This window comes from Aptenodytes patagonicus, chromosome 13, assembly GCF_965638725.1.
Source record: "Aptenodytes patagonicus chromosome 13, bAptPat1.pri.cur, whole genome shotgun sequence".
Classification (NCBI taxonomy): domain Eukaryota; kingdom Metazoa; phylum Chordata; class Aves; order Sphenisciformes; family Spheniscidae; genus Aptenodytes; species Aptenodytes patagonicus.
The window spans coordinates 1,112,811-1,127,510 of NC_134961.1; the positions used below are offsets into that span (position 1 = coordinate 1,112,811).

General features: G+C 59.4%; 1 protein-coding gene across 1 annotated transcript; it reads right to left on the minus strand.

Annotated features, from left to right (window-relative positions):
• Positions 1-3: 3 nt before the first annotated feature.
• Positions 4-5,987, minus strand: NMRAL1 (NmrA like redox sensor 1). Its single transcript, XM_076351258.1, is given in 10 exon segments — positions 4-491; positions 572-694; positions 1,025-1,178; positions 2,820-3,010; positions 3,526-3,579; positions 3,582-3,719; positions 3,722-3,767; positions 4,656-4,894; positions 5,346-5,468; positions 5,762-5,987. Coding segments are annotated over 10 exon segments (1,413 nt in total). The 3' UTR covers positions 4-372.
• Between the last annotated feature and the right edge of the window lie 8,713 nt (positions 5,988-14,700).

The window sequence follows — 14,700 nt, forward strand, 5'->3', positions numbered from 1 at the left end:
CTGTGCCTCACTGCCTTGTCTATTCTTCCAACCTTGTCTGTTACCCCCTTTCCCTCCCCCAGTAACAGGAATGAAGGTCTTCTCTCGGACAAGGAGAGGACGGGGCTAGATGGCTTGAGCATCTCTCTGGTGGCTGCAATTGACTTTAAGCACAGGCAGACTTCTAAATCCCAGAGCTCTTATCCGACCAGTACCTGAAGCATATGGTGGTGTGGGGGAAGGAGCTTTTTAAGCGAGTCTTAAACCCTGAGGTTGGACAGTCTTGCAGAATTTTTATTCGACTCACAGGGGCAGCGACTGAAATTAGCTCCAGGAGCCCAAAGGCCAGGCCAGAGCTGAGAGCTGTCCGAGGTGGGGAATTAGGTTCAGCTTTCAGGTTACACAGCACAGGACGTCACAGCACGGTCCCCTGTGCCAGGGTGGTGCTAACGCAGCGCTCGGTCTCGCCAGGCGTGCTGCTCTGCCCGCTGGCTCACCTGCGGTGCCTGAACCTGCTCCATGGAGAAACCCCAGCGTTTTCTGTTTGCTTAGGAGCCTGCGCCGGTGCTGGTTGAGGACCGGCCGTGGGTACCTGCAGCGGCTGCAGAGAAGGCACTGCCCTTCGGGACCCAGAATTCAGCCCACTGAGGTGCTGCGTGCTCAGAGCTGCCTAGGAAAGAGGGTGATCCTGGGAAAACAAGCCGCCGCCGCCACCCTACAGACATGAAAACACCCAGAATCACTAAACAAACACCTCCCTGAAGATAGCGTGCAAAGGTAGCGCTTCTCCCGCCTGTCTGCCTGCAGCTGTACAGCCTTTCCTCTTGCTCTAGTCTAAACAGTCTCAACCAAGTCACAGGAGAGCCCTGTGGCACACGCGTGGACCAAAGCTCTTCCCAGCTCTGGCAGGGTCAGCCTTTCGCCAGGGCGCTAGTGGAAAGGCAGCGCGGCTCAGCGCAGCTCACCTCCTTGGCCAGTTCCCGCTACCTTCTTGCAGAAGCTCGGGTAGAAGAGGAGGGAGGGAAGGGTCAGAAGGCGGCCTTACTGTCTGCCACCTGCTGATGGAAGGCGCGGGCCTTGGGGTTGAGGTTCATGTTCAGGTCCACGTCGCGGTCTGGCTTCAGGGCATAGAAACGGAACATAGCGGCCATTCCCTTGGCACCGGGGGAGCCACGTTTCACATACTCCTCTGGCGAGATCTGCGAAAAGAATTGGGGGAAAAAAAACCAGTCTTGTCACAGGGCAGAGGCTGCTGGGGCACTCCCGTTGGACCATGCAGGGAAGCCAAAGAGGGCTGCATTAGAGCAGCCTGCCACGTTATTTCCACTGCTGAGGAGGGCTCTGCTGCTCTGCAAGTCATTTCGGTTGGATTTGCGTAAAGGAAGCAGCAGCCCTGCAGCATGACGGCAAGGCGGCGGAAAGCCTTCGCCAGAGCGTGCTGGTGGGAGGTGGGATGAAGCAGACCACTGTCTCTTGGTTGGTGCTGACCCAGGAGGTCCCCCCAGTCCACCCTTCCTCCAGGTGCAGCATGAGAAAGGGGGGGGGGTGGGGAAATCATGCCGCACAGGCGCTCAGGAGCTTGTTCTGGATCTGTCCCGAGCCAGCTGCCCCCCCCTGAAGCCGCAGCCACTGGCAGGGCAGTGCCGCTGAGCACCCTGCAGCCCTGCCTGGCAGGGAACGGCCCAACCTGCTTGGGGCCAGCACCCGACTCTGGCACACAGCCAGCCTGGGCACGGGCTCAGGCACACAACCCACTCTCCCCAGCAGCCGAAGCCCGGAACAGCTATGAGGGAGCCCTTCCCTGCACCGGGGTACGAGCCGTGGCTGAGGGGGTCTAGAAACACGGGCTTGGGGGATGTAAGAGAGCTCTGGAGAGCCCGAGCAACCCAGGCTGCCCCTTGTACCCCAGCACCCACCCTCCCTGCCTGAATCAAAGGGTGGACCACCGTGCTTCTGCACTGTGCTGGGGCAGTCTTCTTCTGGGAAGAAGAGAGCTGCTTATTTGTCCCTGGCAGAGCAGAACCTGCAGAGAGCATCAGAGGTGCTTCGTTTCTACTGAAACGTGCTTTGTTCTCAAAGCAGAGAGCCACTGCACCCCTCATCCATTGTACCGGCCGCCCGAGGGGAGCAGCACAGCCAAAGCACAAACACAAAATTAAAAAGTCACAGGGCACGGAGAGGCCAGGAGCACTGGGTGACACAGCAAGGCTCTCAGGGAAAGACCTGCTGAAGGGAGGGGCACGCGGCAAAGACCTGTTCTGTAGGTACGCAGCCCCACCAGCGACTGCTCGGCCCCTGGCTCTTCTGGAGACCTCCCGCTTCAGTTATCCCTCAGAGCCAGGCACAGACCTGCCCGGGCGCACACGCGCGCTCCATGAGCATGCATCGTCTCAGTGACAACACCAACAAGGCAGTTTCGGTGCCAACGTGTGCTCCAGCCGCACGCAGCGGCAGCCGGACTAATCCTGGACACCAGCGCTAGGTTGTACCAAACCCGTACACCGAGCTACAGGGGCCCTCCACCCCGGCAGCTCCTGGCCTTGCTGCCGGGGCAGGACAGCACTCGTTTTGCCAGTGCTGTCCATGCTCAGCCCCCATACAGAGCCCCCTACTATTCCAGACCAAGGGGAGAGGCCAGGCGTGCTGCCCCTCTGCTGCTGCCAAGCAGGGGTGCGCACCTGCAGCCAACAGCAGCCCGGCCTGGGCAGGGACCTGCAGAGCGCCTAGCTGTTGGGAAGGCACCGGGATCGTCCCCCCGCCACCTGAAGGCGGGCTGCAGGGCCCTGAGCCAGCTTCCCCCCACCTCAAGAACATCACGTACACCAAGGGATGCTTCCTACCTTGCTGGCTTCCACCGTCTTGCCCGTCTGCTGGGAGAGGACAGTGGCGTACTCTGCCTCGGTGAGCTTGCCAGTGCTGAGCCCGATCACTCGGCCTATGTACTCCTCCGGGGACTTCAGCAGGCAAAGCACAACAGGCCCAGTGTCCTCCACTGCCATCCCACCCATGAGGGTGTCCCCCATGGGCAGCACTGTATGGGAGAGATTGATCCTGGTCAGAGTGCAGCCCAGCTCTGAGGAGGTACAGCTGGAGTTTTCGGCACCCAGCCTCTGAACACGAGGTGAGGAAGAGCCGTGAGCAGTGCATCAGTGTGGCAAGCCACGAGAGCACCTGCAGGCCTGAGCTAAGAGACCGTGAGTGGCCAGAGCAGCACCGCGACTCACCCAGACCTGCAGCCCCACCTCTGACCTCCGACATCCCAACTGCAGGGAGCTGGGGTGTCCAGAGACACTCTGGGATCTGCAGAGCAGCCCTCAGCACCAGAAACAGGACTGGCATCTCACTTACTTATTTCTTGCAGGCCACCAAACAGGTCTGAAGGACCATAATGCAGCTGCAACTTGCTGTGGTCAAGCTGGCACAGGCCCCTTTTCCCCATCAGTCTGCAGTCCTGGTGGTTTCACTGCCCCTCAGTGAGACACTGCACAGCGGGAGCAGAAGAGAACTACAGGGCAGCGACCTGGAAAGCGAGAGGTCCTGTCTTACCCAGGACAAAGGTATCTCCCTGCGGGACCTTCTGCGGGTTGAAGACGGAGAGAAGTTCTCGAAGTAGAACGGCAGTCAGATGGTCGTGGTGGGAACACCAACTTTCTGGAAGTACTCCTCCACCACACCTTTGCCGTCAAAGTGGAGCACTTCCAGCCAGCCCCCCATCAGCTGCCTCACATTTTCCAGGCCTCGACGTGGCGCAGACCGAGGTGCTTCGACAGGTCAGCAAGCCGCTTTCCCTGGGCGAAGGGTGAAGCCGGCCATGAAGAGGGGAATGGCTCCCTTGGGACACGTGGGGGCTTTCATCATCCCCACACATCCCCCCTTTCCCTTCATTGCACTGGGCAGGAAGGCAGGATCCAACACATGCCAGCTGAGCAAGCTCCTCAGCATCTGGCACCCCGAGCCCTCAGCTGGAACCAGGGCTGAGCAGACCCAGCGAGCCCTGTGAGTTGCCCAGGTGGAGCCGAGTCCACTGCTTACACCATCCTACATTAGAAAGACCGCACACCCTCCAGCTTTGGTGCTAGCTCCTCCACCAAGCACACAAACACCAGCCCTAAAGATCTGCCGGGGCCAACATACCTGCCCTAACATATCTTTTGTTTGCTGCCATCCAGGCATGGCAATGGTGCCACCTTGCAAAATCTGTCCTGGGGTGAACACCGCCCTTGGGGAAGGCCCTGGGATTTCTGATACCGCAGCACATTTTGGCCCCAAAGCTGCAAGTGCAGAGAACTACAGGACTGCAGGCAGCGACAGTCCTGGCTCAGATCCCAGAAGGCTCTGCGGAGCCGAGTCTTCCCAGCCCTGCTACTCTGACTCCCAGGCAGTGCCCTCCACCATGCCAGGTCTCGAGGCATTTAACCACTTCCTGAAGGCACCACATCCTGGAGCCACCTGACTGCGAGGGAACAGGCGACAAGTTCTGGCTTTGCAAGAACTGGGACCTGGTTTGTTTGCGAGGCCTTGGGACTTTTCTGGACTGGCCACTTGAACCATCAGGGCTGGCAAGGCTGCACTAAAAGCTGTCCCATGACCCCCACCCCGATGCCACATGGCTGTCCCTTGATCACCCCCTCCCAGGCCATTCTGCACATGGTCCCAGTTAAAGCAAGCACCGGTACCTGCACGGTTTCTTTCTCTTTGCTGCAGTGCTTCCAGAAGTTGGTTACAACAAAGGCTCCATAAGCACCCGCCAAGGCCAGTTCCAGTGATGGCTCATCGTCCTGATCCGCCTTCACGACCTCAGCTCCCCTCTGCTTCAGTTCCTCGGCCTCCTTCTTCACAGGGCTCCGCATTACTGCACGGACGTTGAAGGTCCCCTCTTCTAGCAGAGCCTGGGCCACGTAGCCCCCCCGAGCCCCTGTAGGTGCAGACCTGTTCAGAGCCCTGGCTTCCCGCAGGGCTCTGCTCGTAAAGGGAGCTGGGATGAGCTGGAACTGTGAGATGGAGCTGCTCGACCCCACGCTCTCTCTGCGACACAAGGACCAAGTCCCTCCAGCCCGTCCTCCTACCAGCCCCACCGCCCGTTCCCTGCGCTGCTGCTCCAGCCAGGCAGGCGCTTTCCAGACCCCCTGAACCTCCACGGGGCCCCAGAGGCCGGGTGTTCTGGAAGCTGTCGGTGCCCCCGCCTTCTGCCCGCCGGGACCCGAAGCACCTCTCCTCGCCGCGGCAGCAGGAGGAGGGCGGGTCACTGTGGCACGGCCCAACCCTCGCCCTTCCCACCGGCCTGGCCCGGAGCCCGGCAGCCCCGGGGCTCTCGGAGGCGCGGCAGCACCCCCGGGCGGGGGCCGGGCCTTTCCCCGTGCACTCACCGGTTGCCCCGAACGCCACGATCAGTTTCCTCCCAGCCGTGAGGAAACGCGGGCGGTCCCGGGGCTCTACCAGGGCGAGAGGCGGAGAAGTCGCACCGCCGCGTGGGCCCGGCGAGGCCGCGGCTCAGCCCCTGGCCCGGCCCCGCTCGGACGGGCTTCCCCGGGCACGGGAGGGGGGCGGCGAGGGCAGTGAAGGAACGGGGCGGCGGCAGGGGCCCATCGTCGGTCTCGGCGGGTGCCCCGGGGCGGCGCGGAACCGCGTCCCCTCACAGGAGCGGGCGGCGTCGAGGGTCTCCTCACCTCGGTTCGGCTCTGTTCGGTTCGAATCGGCTCGGCTCGGCTGGACCCGACCGCGCTCGGCTCGGCTCGGCTCGGCTCGGCCCGATTCCGCTCGGCTCGGCTCGGCTGGACCCGACCGCGCTCGGCTCGGCTCGGCTGGACCCGACTGCGCTCGGCTATGTCCGGCTGGGCGGGCCTCACTGGTCCGTCCCTCTCCCCGGCCCCGCCCACCCCGGGGGGCAGCGGGGGCACGTGGCCGCCTGCTGCCGGCGGCGGCCGGGCATCGTCCTCGGCCCCCGTCCGCTTCCAGTCTGAGAGCGGCTGCGTTTCCCCCTCCTTCCGCCCCGGGGGACCTGGGGTCATCCCGAGGCTTGTAGACCCCCGCGCTGCAACAGCGGGAGTGCTGCCGGTCCTCCGGTACCGTGCTTCGCGCGTTTTTCACGGGGTGGAAAGCCGGCTGTTCCCAAGGAGCATCCCCCTGCTCCCTCCGGAGATGGGACGGTTCGTCATCCCCAGGCGAATGACTTCTGCGTCGGGCCGAGCTCGGGGATGGGTCCCCGATCACCCCCTTGCCAAGCAACCCGGGCGAGTCAAAATAAGCGGAGTCGCCTCCGGTGCTTTTCTAACCACCCCTGCGAGTTCGGTGTCACCTCACGGGCTTCGCCGGGCCGGTTCAGAGAAGCCGAGCAGGGGCTGTGCTCGCTGAAGGACGGGTCAAACTCATCCTGCTGGGAACTCTGTAGGTTGAACTCGGTAAGTATGTTGGGAAATTTGGGTTTGAATCAAGTTAACAGCCTGGAAAATACATGAGGGACATGTTGAATACATTTGCAAATAAAGAGTTCAGATGCATTAATTAGCATACATGGGTAATGGTGAAAGGAGGAGGTACAGCCCCGACTGGGGCTTCTGCACAGTCATTTTTGACGTGAGGGATCTTCAGCTGCAGCTTATCGGGAAGGTGGCAGCTGATGGGACTTCCCAGATGCCATCTCCTCTTGAAACCAGCCTCCTGACAGGGTAGGAAATCGCCAACAGACCCAACGCTTGGGAGGGGAAAGGTTTTAACCCCTTACCGGGCGCAGCCCTAGGACCGGCAGAGAGCAATCCCCGGGAGGCGCGCAGCCCAGAGCGGTGGCTGGAGGTCCAAACTCCTGCTTGCCGCCACCTCTCCTCCCCAAACACAGTTCACCGCATGCAGATGATCTGGCTGTGAGCCCACCCCGTTCCCCCACCGGCTCTCCACCATGAGAGCTCCACCAACCACCACCATCTCCACCACCATCTCCACCACCATCTCCACCACCATCTCCACCATCAGCCATCGACCACCTCTCAGCTGGACTTGATGAAGGGAAAGATGTGTAATTATAGATTTAGATGCAGCTTCGTTAGAGCTACCTGCTAGATCCCACCAGGGCAGGTCTCATAACGGGACGTGCTATTTTCATCTGTTTTCATCACTGACTTCTGCTTCCTCTGACCTCTCCCGAACCACCCCGGCAGCGGGAGCTTTTGGCCCAAAAAATGAGCCGCTGGGTATAAACCGGGATGGCAGCAATCCCCACCGTGGCGTGTGATTATCTTACTATTTTGGTGAGATGCACTTCCCCCCCCGCTTCCCTGGGCTCTGCCGCTCTGCCCCAGGACTCACGGAAAGCAGAGTTACGTGCCTTGGGTCTCAGTGCTGCTGTGCCACCCTGCCCACCCGCCTTCAGGGGACTTCTCTGCTCAGCATCTCAGAATTAATAGGATTTGCCCTAAATGCCAGCAAAACCTGTTATGGGATTTACAAATTAAGGTTTTTGTAGAACAAAAACGCAAAATAACGATCAACCCCACTTGCCTGAGCGGAGCTGGGGAGAGGAGATCCTGCCGGTCCCGCTGCCGCCGGCGGCTCTGGCTCCGCGGGTGCGGATGCAGCGCTCCTTGGTGTGATGTGATCCACCTTTTTAGAGATAAACTCAGAGTTTGAGAAAGCATTCAGCACTGGCAGAAAAATGGCTTTGGAGGAAGGGGAGTTTATTGCCGCCCCTTTATTCTTGCTCTTTCAAGATACAACTTGAATTTACTCGTGGAAATGTTTCCATGCGTGGCCCAGCAAAGGGCAGAGCTGCTGCGACACCAGCCTCTTCCATGGGATCTCCCCAGCGTTTCTGGCTAGCAAGGGGGGTACGCAGCAAAAATCCTCGGCTCTTCCAGGGCAGGGCGAGCTCGTGGTTTTGCTTCGAGGGAATTCGGTGTAATTTGGATGTTGGTCAGCCTGGTTTTGTGGCTCTCCCGGGAGAAAGCAGCCGTGGCTGGGGAAACGGCCGTGCACCGAGCATCCCTCCCAGCAGGGCAGACCCCGCTGTCGGGGGGTCGTACAGGCTACGGGCGGTTACCATGTGCTGCTGTTTTTCAGCAGATAACTCGCATCGATTTGCATAGGCGGCAGCCCTGCACCGACAGGAAGGAAGATCGAGCAAGACCCGCGGCACAGGAAGGGGCGAGGAGCAAACTGAAAGAGAGAAAAAACCACCGGGCTCGAAACGGCAGCGGCGGGCAGCTGGGGAAACCGGACCCACCTTCCCCAGGTGCCGCCTGGACCGTCGGGTCCCATCGCTTTCACAGGTACCCCAGGGGCAGGGGCCGCCAACCGGAGGGGCTTCCATTTTTACCTTGAACTTGAGCATCCAGGCGAGGAGGAAGCAAAGCTCTGGGGATAAAGGGCTGAGCGGGGGCACGGAGGGGCTGCATCCTCCCGCCGCGACGAGGATGCCCTCTCTGCTCTCCTGCTCCCACGCAGACCTGGGGAAGGCGGCACGAGGCCGAGGTAAGGTTTTGGTGGGGCTGGTTTTGCTTTGGAGGGGTACAGGGAGAAGGGGAGGCATCGCTCAGCTCTCCCGCACAGGCATGAGCTGCTGCAGACCTCTCGCTGCGACGGCCACGTGAAATGGAGTGGCTGGGCCAACACGTGGCAGGGCCAGGAGCTGTTGGGCAGAGGTCCCTGGGACGGGCAAGACGTGACCAACTGCCAGCAGCACCCAGCAGAGCAGCCCGGCGCGGCACAGCCACCGGTGCTGGCAGGAGCGGGTGCAGTGGTGCACGGCGCCGAGCCCTGGGTGATGGAGATAAGCGTGGGACCTCATGGGGGACCTGGCACTTGTCACAAATTCTGTCCCCTTGCCTGCTACCGCCTGCCCAGACATGAAGGCAGCCGCAGCCAGGCTGCCCTGCCCACGCAAAGCCTCTCCGCCTTGCGCAGCATCAGCTTTTGCCTCCATGTTAATGTCACCTACTGAATTCATTCCACTTCAGAACCATCCAAAGCAATCCCCGATTACGTACCGCAAATAGAAAAGGATGAGATTAGTGATATACTCGCCCGTGGCACGGTGCAAAATTGCACCAAAGAGCGAGGCAGGGTCCTGGGTCTGTCGGCAGTCCAAGACCGATGGACCTTGAAGCCCAGAACTGCACCCCCGCCTCCCCCTTTGGGAAACAGGCTCAGCACGCCTTCCCGGAGCTCAGCCGGAGGGAACAGTAACACTGAGGTCCCCAAAGCTGCAGCTGGTGCCTTCTTCGGCCCTTTTCACTGCAGGGGATCCCCCAATGCTGTGTAGGACCCAGAGGCGCAGGGAGCAGGTCGAGGTGACGGAGCTCAGCAGGGAACATGTGGCTCTGCACCCAGACGCTCGCGTGGGCACGGAGCCTGAGGCACGCTGGACTGCGTCAATGCATTAGGCTTAATCGTGCTGTCATTTAAGCACTCTAAGGTCATTAGGGGCTCTACGTATCCTATAGGTATGGGACTGCTGGGGAGAGGACCAGCTGGAGCACCAGCTGGGTGCTGTCACCCACTGAGATGTCACCAGCGCCCAGGGTTTGGCCGCCACGTGGAAGGGTTACCCGAGGCCAGACATTCGGGGCAGCCCGGGCAGAGCTCAGCACAAAGGGTGTCCACGTCGCACAAAAGTTTCTTTCTGGAGAACTTAACTTTCGGCCGCCTTTGGCGATCTGAAGCTGTGGCTTCAGAGGGATGCTCTGCAACCCCAGAAAGCTGGGGCTGACCCCCAGCGCCGAGCCCCGGCACGGTGCCGGGGTGGGTACCGCTCGGCATCCCCGAGCTCTGCATCCCCTCCGAGGCCGGCGGACGGGGCTGGCGTTGGTGACGGAGGCAGGCTGGCAGCAGCCCGTTCCCAATTTTCACACTGGTGTCCTGAGATCCCGTAGGCGAGAAGGGCAGAAGCTGTTTGCGGGGAGAGGATCTGCTTTTCAATCAGCTGTGTGCACGTCCGTGGTAAAGAGTCCCGGGGGCACGACCAGCTCGGTAAATGCATCATTCTTCATTTTGCAGCTTGCGAGCTGTAGCAGTACCCTGCAAGAGACCTTCTCTCTGAAATTAGCCTCATTTTTATCTGTTTGGAATTACCTGTAGATTGATCTTTGCTTTTTCTTGGTGAGCTTTGGTGTTGGGACTGCTGGTATTCAGCCTGGGGGTCCTGCACGGCTCCTCGCCTCCACGACTTGCTATTTAACTCCCGCTGTGTCTGGGCCCTGTTATTCTGGTTGGGGTTTTGGAAAAAAAAAAAATGCAAACCTGGCAGGGGTTAGCTTTGGCATAAGGGGTCACTCTGTAATTGCAATAAATTTTGCTAGCATTAAATCCAGACCAAAACCAAAAATAAGACTACATCTGAAAGTCATATGTAAGCTTAGATAAGTGAATTACCTGCAAATCTGCAAGTTTCATAATTGGGTGTAATGCAGAGGACACTTCGTTGCTTTGCTTAATTAACATAAATTAATAATGCGAAATCTTTTCGGTTCTGCCAAAAGGTGGCAGCCTGCATCCTGGCTTCAGGATCCGCTCAGTTCAGGGGGAATGGCTGGAGATGTTGGCTTGGCAAACGTTTCTGTGTGCAGCTCGCTGACCTCCGAAACGGGGATCAGTTCAGGCTGGATATAGGGCAGGAGAAATAAATGAAAGCTCCGAGGGTGTGTTGGTGAGGGAGCTCGAGATTCGCTGGAGGAAACCCAGCGCGCCAGGAAGTGGTGGGAAGGTCTCGCGGGGCTGGTTTCTCTCCGTTCCCATGTCTGGGGGAGGGAGAGCAGCGGTGAGATGGGTGCTGTGCTGCTGGGGTTCGAGCTGCACCGAGACACGTCGCTTTAAACTGGAGGCCTTTGAGGAACCGGCTGCACGGGCAAACCCCGTGGTGATGGGACGGGGAGAAGGCAACGGCTGGGCTGAGGGTTTCTGCGTGTTTGGGGGCACGGAGCCGCGCTGGAGCAGGCATTTCTCTGCTCCTTCAGGCGCCTGGTTAATGATGCAATTATTAGTTCATATAAAAAGCTTTATAACGTACCTAAATACTGCAGATCAGCCCATTTTCTGATGTTTTCCATATGTGGGTCCCTGCAGCCATCCAGGAGCTGTTGCCCCGCACTTTGGTGCTCATCTAGACATCAGCCCTGTCCCCAGCCCACCGCAGCAGGTCAGGTCCCCAGGGCTCTGCCGGCTGGAGAGCCCTGCTCGAGGTGCCAACCAGCGTCCCCCGACGCTGCCCCTGGATCTGCCCACGAGCCCCCACAAGGTGACGACCACAGATTTCCGACCGCTGAGAGTGGCAGCCCGACATGGCCGTGGTGCTGCTGGCGGCTGCTGCGATGGCTCCTGGCGCGCGACAGTCCCAAGTCCTCAGCAGATTCCCAAAGCATGGGGCGATGGATCTGTCTGGGGGAGAATGGCTGCCGTATGAAAACCAAAGCCACCTCCTGGCAGGAGGAAGATCTGTTATCTCCAGCCACTTTTGTGCTGTGGCCATCCCGGGACTGTCCCTTCATCTCGGATCCCCTGGCAAGCTTCTTTTGGTCCATGTTGGACTTCCAGGAGCAAAAGCGCATGTACGTAATTAGAGCCAGAGATGAGCAGAAGCAGCTATATCTAGGTCTGTGTTTTCCAGTGTTGATGCCAGGCAGTTCGGATCTTGGAGCAGGACACACAGTGATGGAAAACGCAGCGGCTCTTTGGTAGAGGGCTGTCTGTGCGCACGGTCAAGGACCTTCCAGCACGGTGGTTGTGGCTCCCAGGCACTGATGGGTTTTGGGCACGGACCCTCTGCTAACAGGTGTGGTGGGAGGTGGGGATGGTGGGACGTCGGATTGGAGCTGCTAGAAGGACACATCAGTGTTGACTGGACATCCTCAGGTGGGAGGATTTTCCCCTGAGCTGGGCTCTTGGACCACACCAGGCGAAAAAAGCGTTAACGACAAGTTCTTGCCAACAAAATCCCCCATTTCCCTCCCTGGGGCTTGCAGATGCCATTCATCAGTTTGGCTGGGCAGCCTCCTGCCCTCCAGCCTCTTGTCCCGGTGCCCCTGGGGACGCAGGCAGCAATGCGGAGCAGACACAAACCATCGCTGGATCACTGCTTCTCCGGCTGCCGGTGGGGCAGGGACGAGCACTTGTCCCTGCTTGATCCTGGCCAAGTGATAGCTGCAAACGGGAGCTGAGCTCCATGCACGCAGGATGGACGTGGACGCCGCTTTCCAGTCTCAGGCACGGGGGAGTGCGGCACTTCCAGAAGACGACTCATCCCAGCAGCCTCGGGATGGGCTGGGTTGCATCCTGGAAACACCTTGGATCTCTGTAGGGGTTATAGAGATTGGCTTTGACTGGCCTCTACCCTTCAAACAGCTCATGTAAGAGTAGACAACGCCCTTCAACCGGCCTAGGAACGCAGCCTCCAGCATCACTGGGTGGTCCTAGAGCTGCACCTGAAACTTTTCTACTGGAAGCAGAAAAAAATTGCAGCCACTGCATTATTTCTTCCGCTGCTTTATTCTCCCGGTCAGATGCCTTTGCACGAGCTGACCCACGGCTGCTGGTTTCCAGCACTGGGATCACATTTTGAAGTAGCACTGGAGGACACCATCAAATAATGTCTGGCATTACAGCAGGCTTCCCCCCATCAAAGGGCTTTTTCTCGGCAGCCACGTTTCAGAGGAAGGGCTGCGGGAACAGCGCTGCAAGCAGCAAAACCCCCTTGCATTTTGGTCATGTTCTTGGTTGCACGGCAAAGATGAGAGATCCGGGGACTGCTGCGTGCAAAGACCTAGTTGAACTTTCCAGGCCAGTTAGAGACAAGAAGACATCAAAGGGTGAACATTCTGCTGTGAATTGCTCACCAAGCTCCTTTAATTTATGGTATCTCAATTGACCAAGCCACTGCCTGGGGGGTGAAGAGCAAGGCGAGCTGCTGCTGCAGCCCTGCTGCTCCCTGTCCGGAGCAAAGGGCTTTGCTGTGGGGCCACCGTCACTGCCAGAGGGAGCGTGGACCTCTGTGACCTCTGAGACCAGGGGGTGAGAGCTGGGCAGCCGAGGAAGAGCAGAAGGACCCGGGTTTTCCTCCTGGAGGGAAAGGTCGTGGGTTCAGACAACAGCACCTCCCACCCCTATGAGGGCTTGTCCAAGGCACCTGTGAAACCCTCTGGGTGGGCGGGGATGGGCTGGTGCTTTGTCACCCAGGGCCTCTCGGACACTTACTTCGCTCCGTAGGACGTGCTGCAAAGGGGTCTTGATGAGAGATCCAGCCAGTGGGGTCTGTGAGGGACTCGGCTCTGGGAGATGCTGTGCCTGGTCCTCCCTCCTGCAGCCCGGCCACCATCCGCACGGCTGGGCTGCTGCTGGTGGCTGAGCCCTCGTGTTTTCTGGTGGGAGAAATAAACCCCAGCATAGATCTCCTGGCAGGAGGATGAAGGGAAGAGTCTGCAAACGAGCACCTTAACCTTGCACCATGGACCTAATCGTGGACCAGAGACTCTACCAAGTTTCCCTGGTCAAGCTACATTTGTGCTTTCTCCCTGGAAGAGGTTGGGTTTGACCAAAGAAAGCGAGCGGTACCTGTACCTGTTGGCGAGGCTGCACTGAAGCCCCCATGGTGCCCACGTCCCACTCAGGAGTGGCTTTGGGCAAAGGCAACGCTGCCTGCGGGCAGGGCCCTCCTTGCAGTGCCTCTGACGGGCACGCGTGGGGGCGATCACATGGATCTAGAGAGCGTCCTGTAGGCCAGGTGGAGGTGAGGAAAGGATGCCGTGCCAGGACACGGGCCAGGGCACTGGGACACTGCGTTTGCATTGCTGCTGTGATCAGACAGCCCCTGGGGCTGAGAAGTTCCCACCTGGACACGGCCACCTTCTGGAGATGAGTTTGGGGCTGGTGGAGAGGCCGTAGCACGGTGCTATCTGCTAACAAAGGAGAAGCTGGGAGCACTCTCAGGCGTGGAGGTATTTCCCTTTCCATCTCTGCTCTAAAAACAATTGGACTCAGTGAGTGGACACGCGTCTTAAAAATAAAACACTAAACCCTCAGCGTGATTTGGCAGCAGCCGAGGGGGAAGGAGCAGGTAGGTGCTCCTTCTCTGGGCGACGATTCACCAGTGCTGCTGAAAGTGGAGCATCTACAGAGAACTGCAACAGGATGTGGTGTTGACCACGCTCCGCAAGCCCTGACGGAGGCTCTGGACGGCGGCAAGGTGGGTTCGAAACCGAAACGGGCCCTTTGTCACTCTGCCTGCTGCCCCACGACTTCCTTCACAACACAGGGAAGGAAAACGCGAGCATTTCACAGCCCTGCCGTCCCTCCAGTGACACTCAGGCGCTCACCGGGTGGCTCGCGGATGGTACGGGGGGCATCATCTGGTCAATTAATGCAATCACTGTCTGCCCGAGAAAGGCTCCAGCATAAGTGGTGGTGGTAAAGGCACCAAGTTTGTGGCACACGAGGTCTGGGCAAAGATGCTGCAGCGTGATGGTCCCAGCTCTGCCCCTGCCAGGTCCACCGTGCTGGGGACTCTGGTCTTAGCCAAAAGCTGATGAATGAACCCTTGGCTCAATCACAGCCAGCACCACATTAGCTCGAGGTGGGCTCCCTCCCATGCTGCTCCTGATGCTTCTCCTCTTCTTCCACCAGGAACATGGATAAAGGCTGAGGAGCCTCGACTGATGCTGTGAGCCGGCCGGGGGGACGCAGGGCAGTCCATGGGACGGCCGTGCTGCTGCCAACACAGCGCTCCTCGCCCAGGCATCTTCGCCC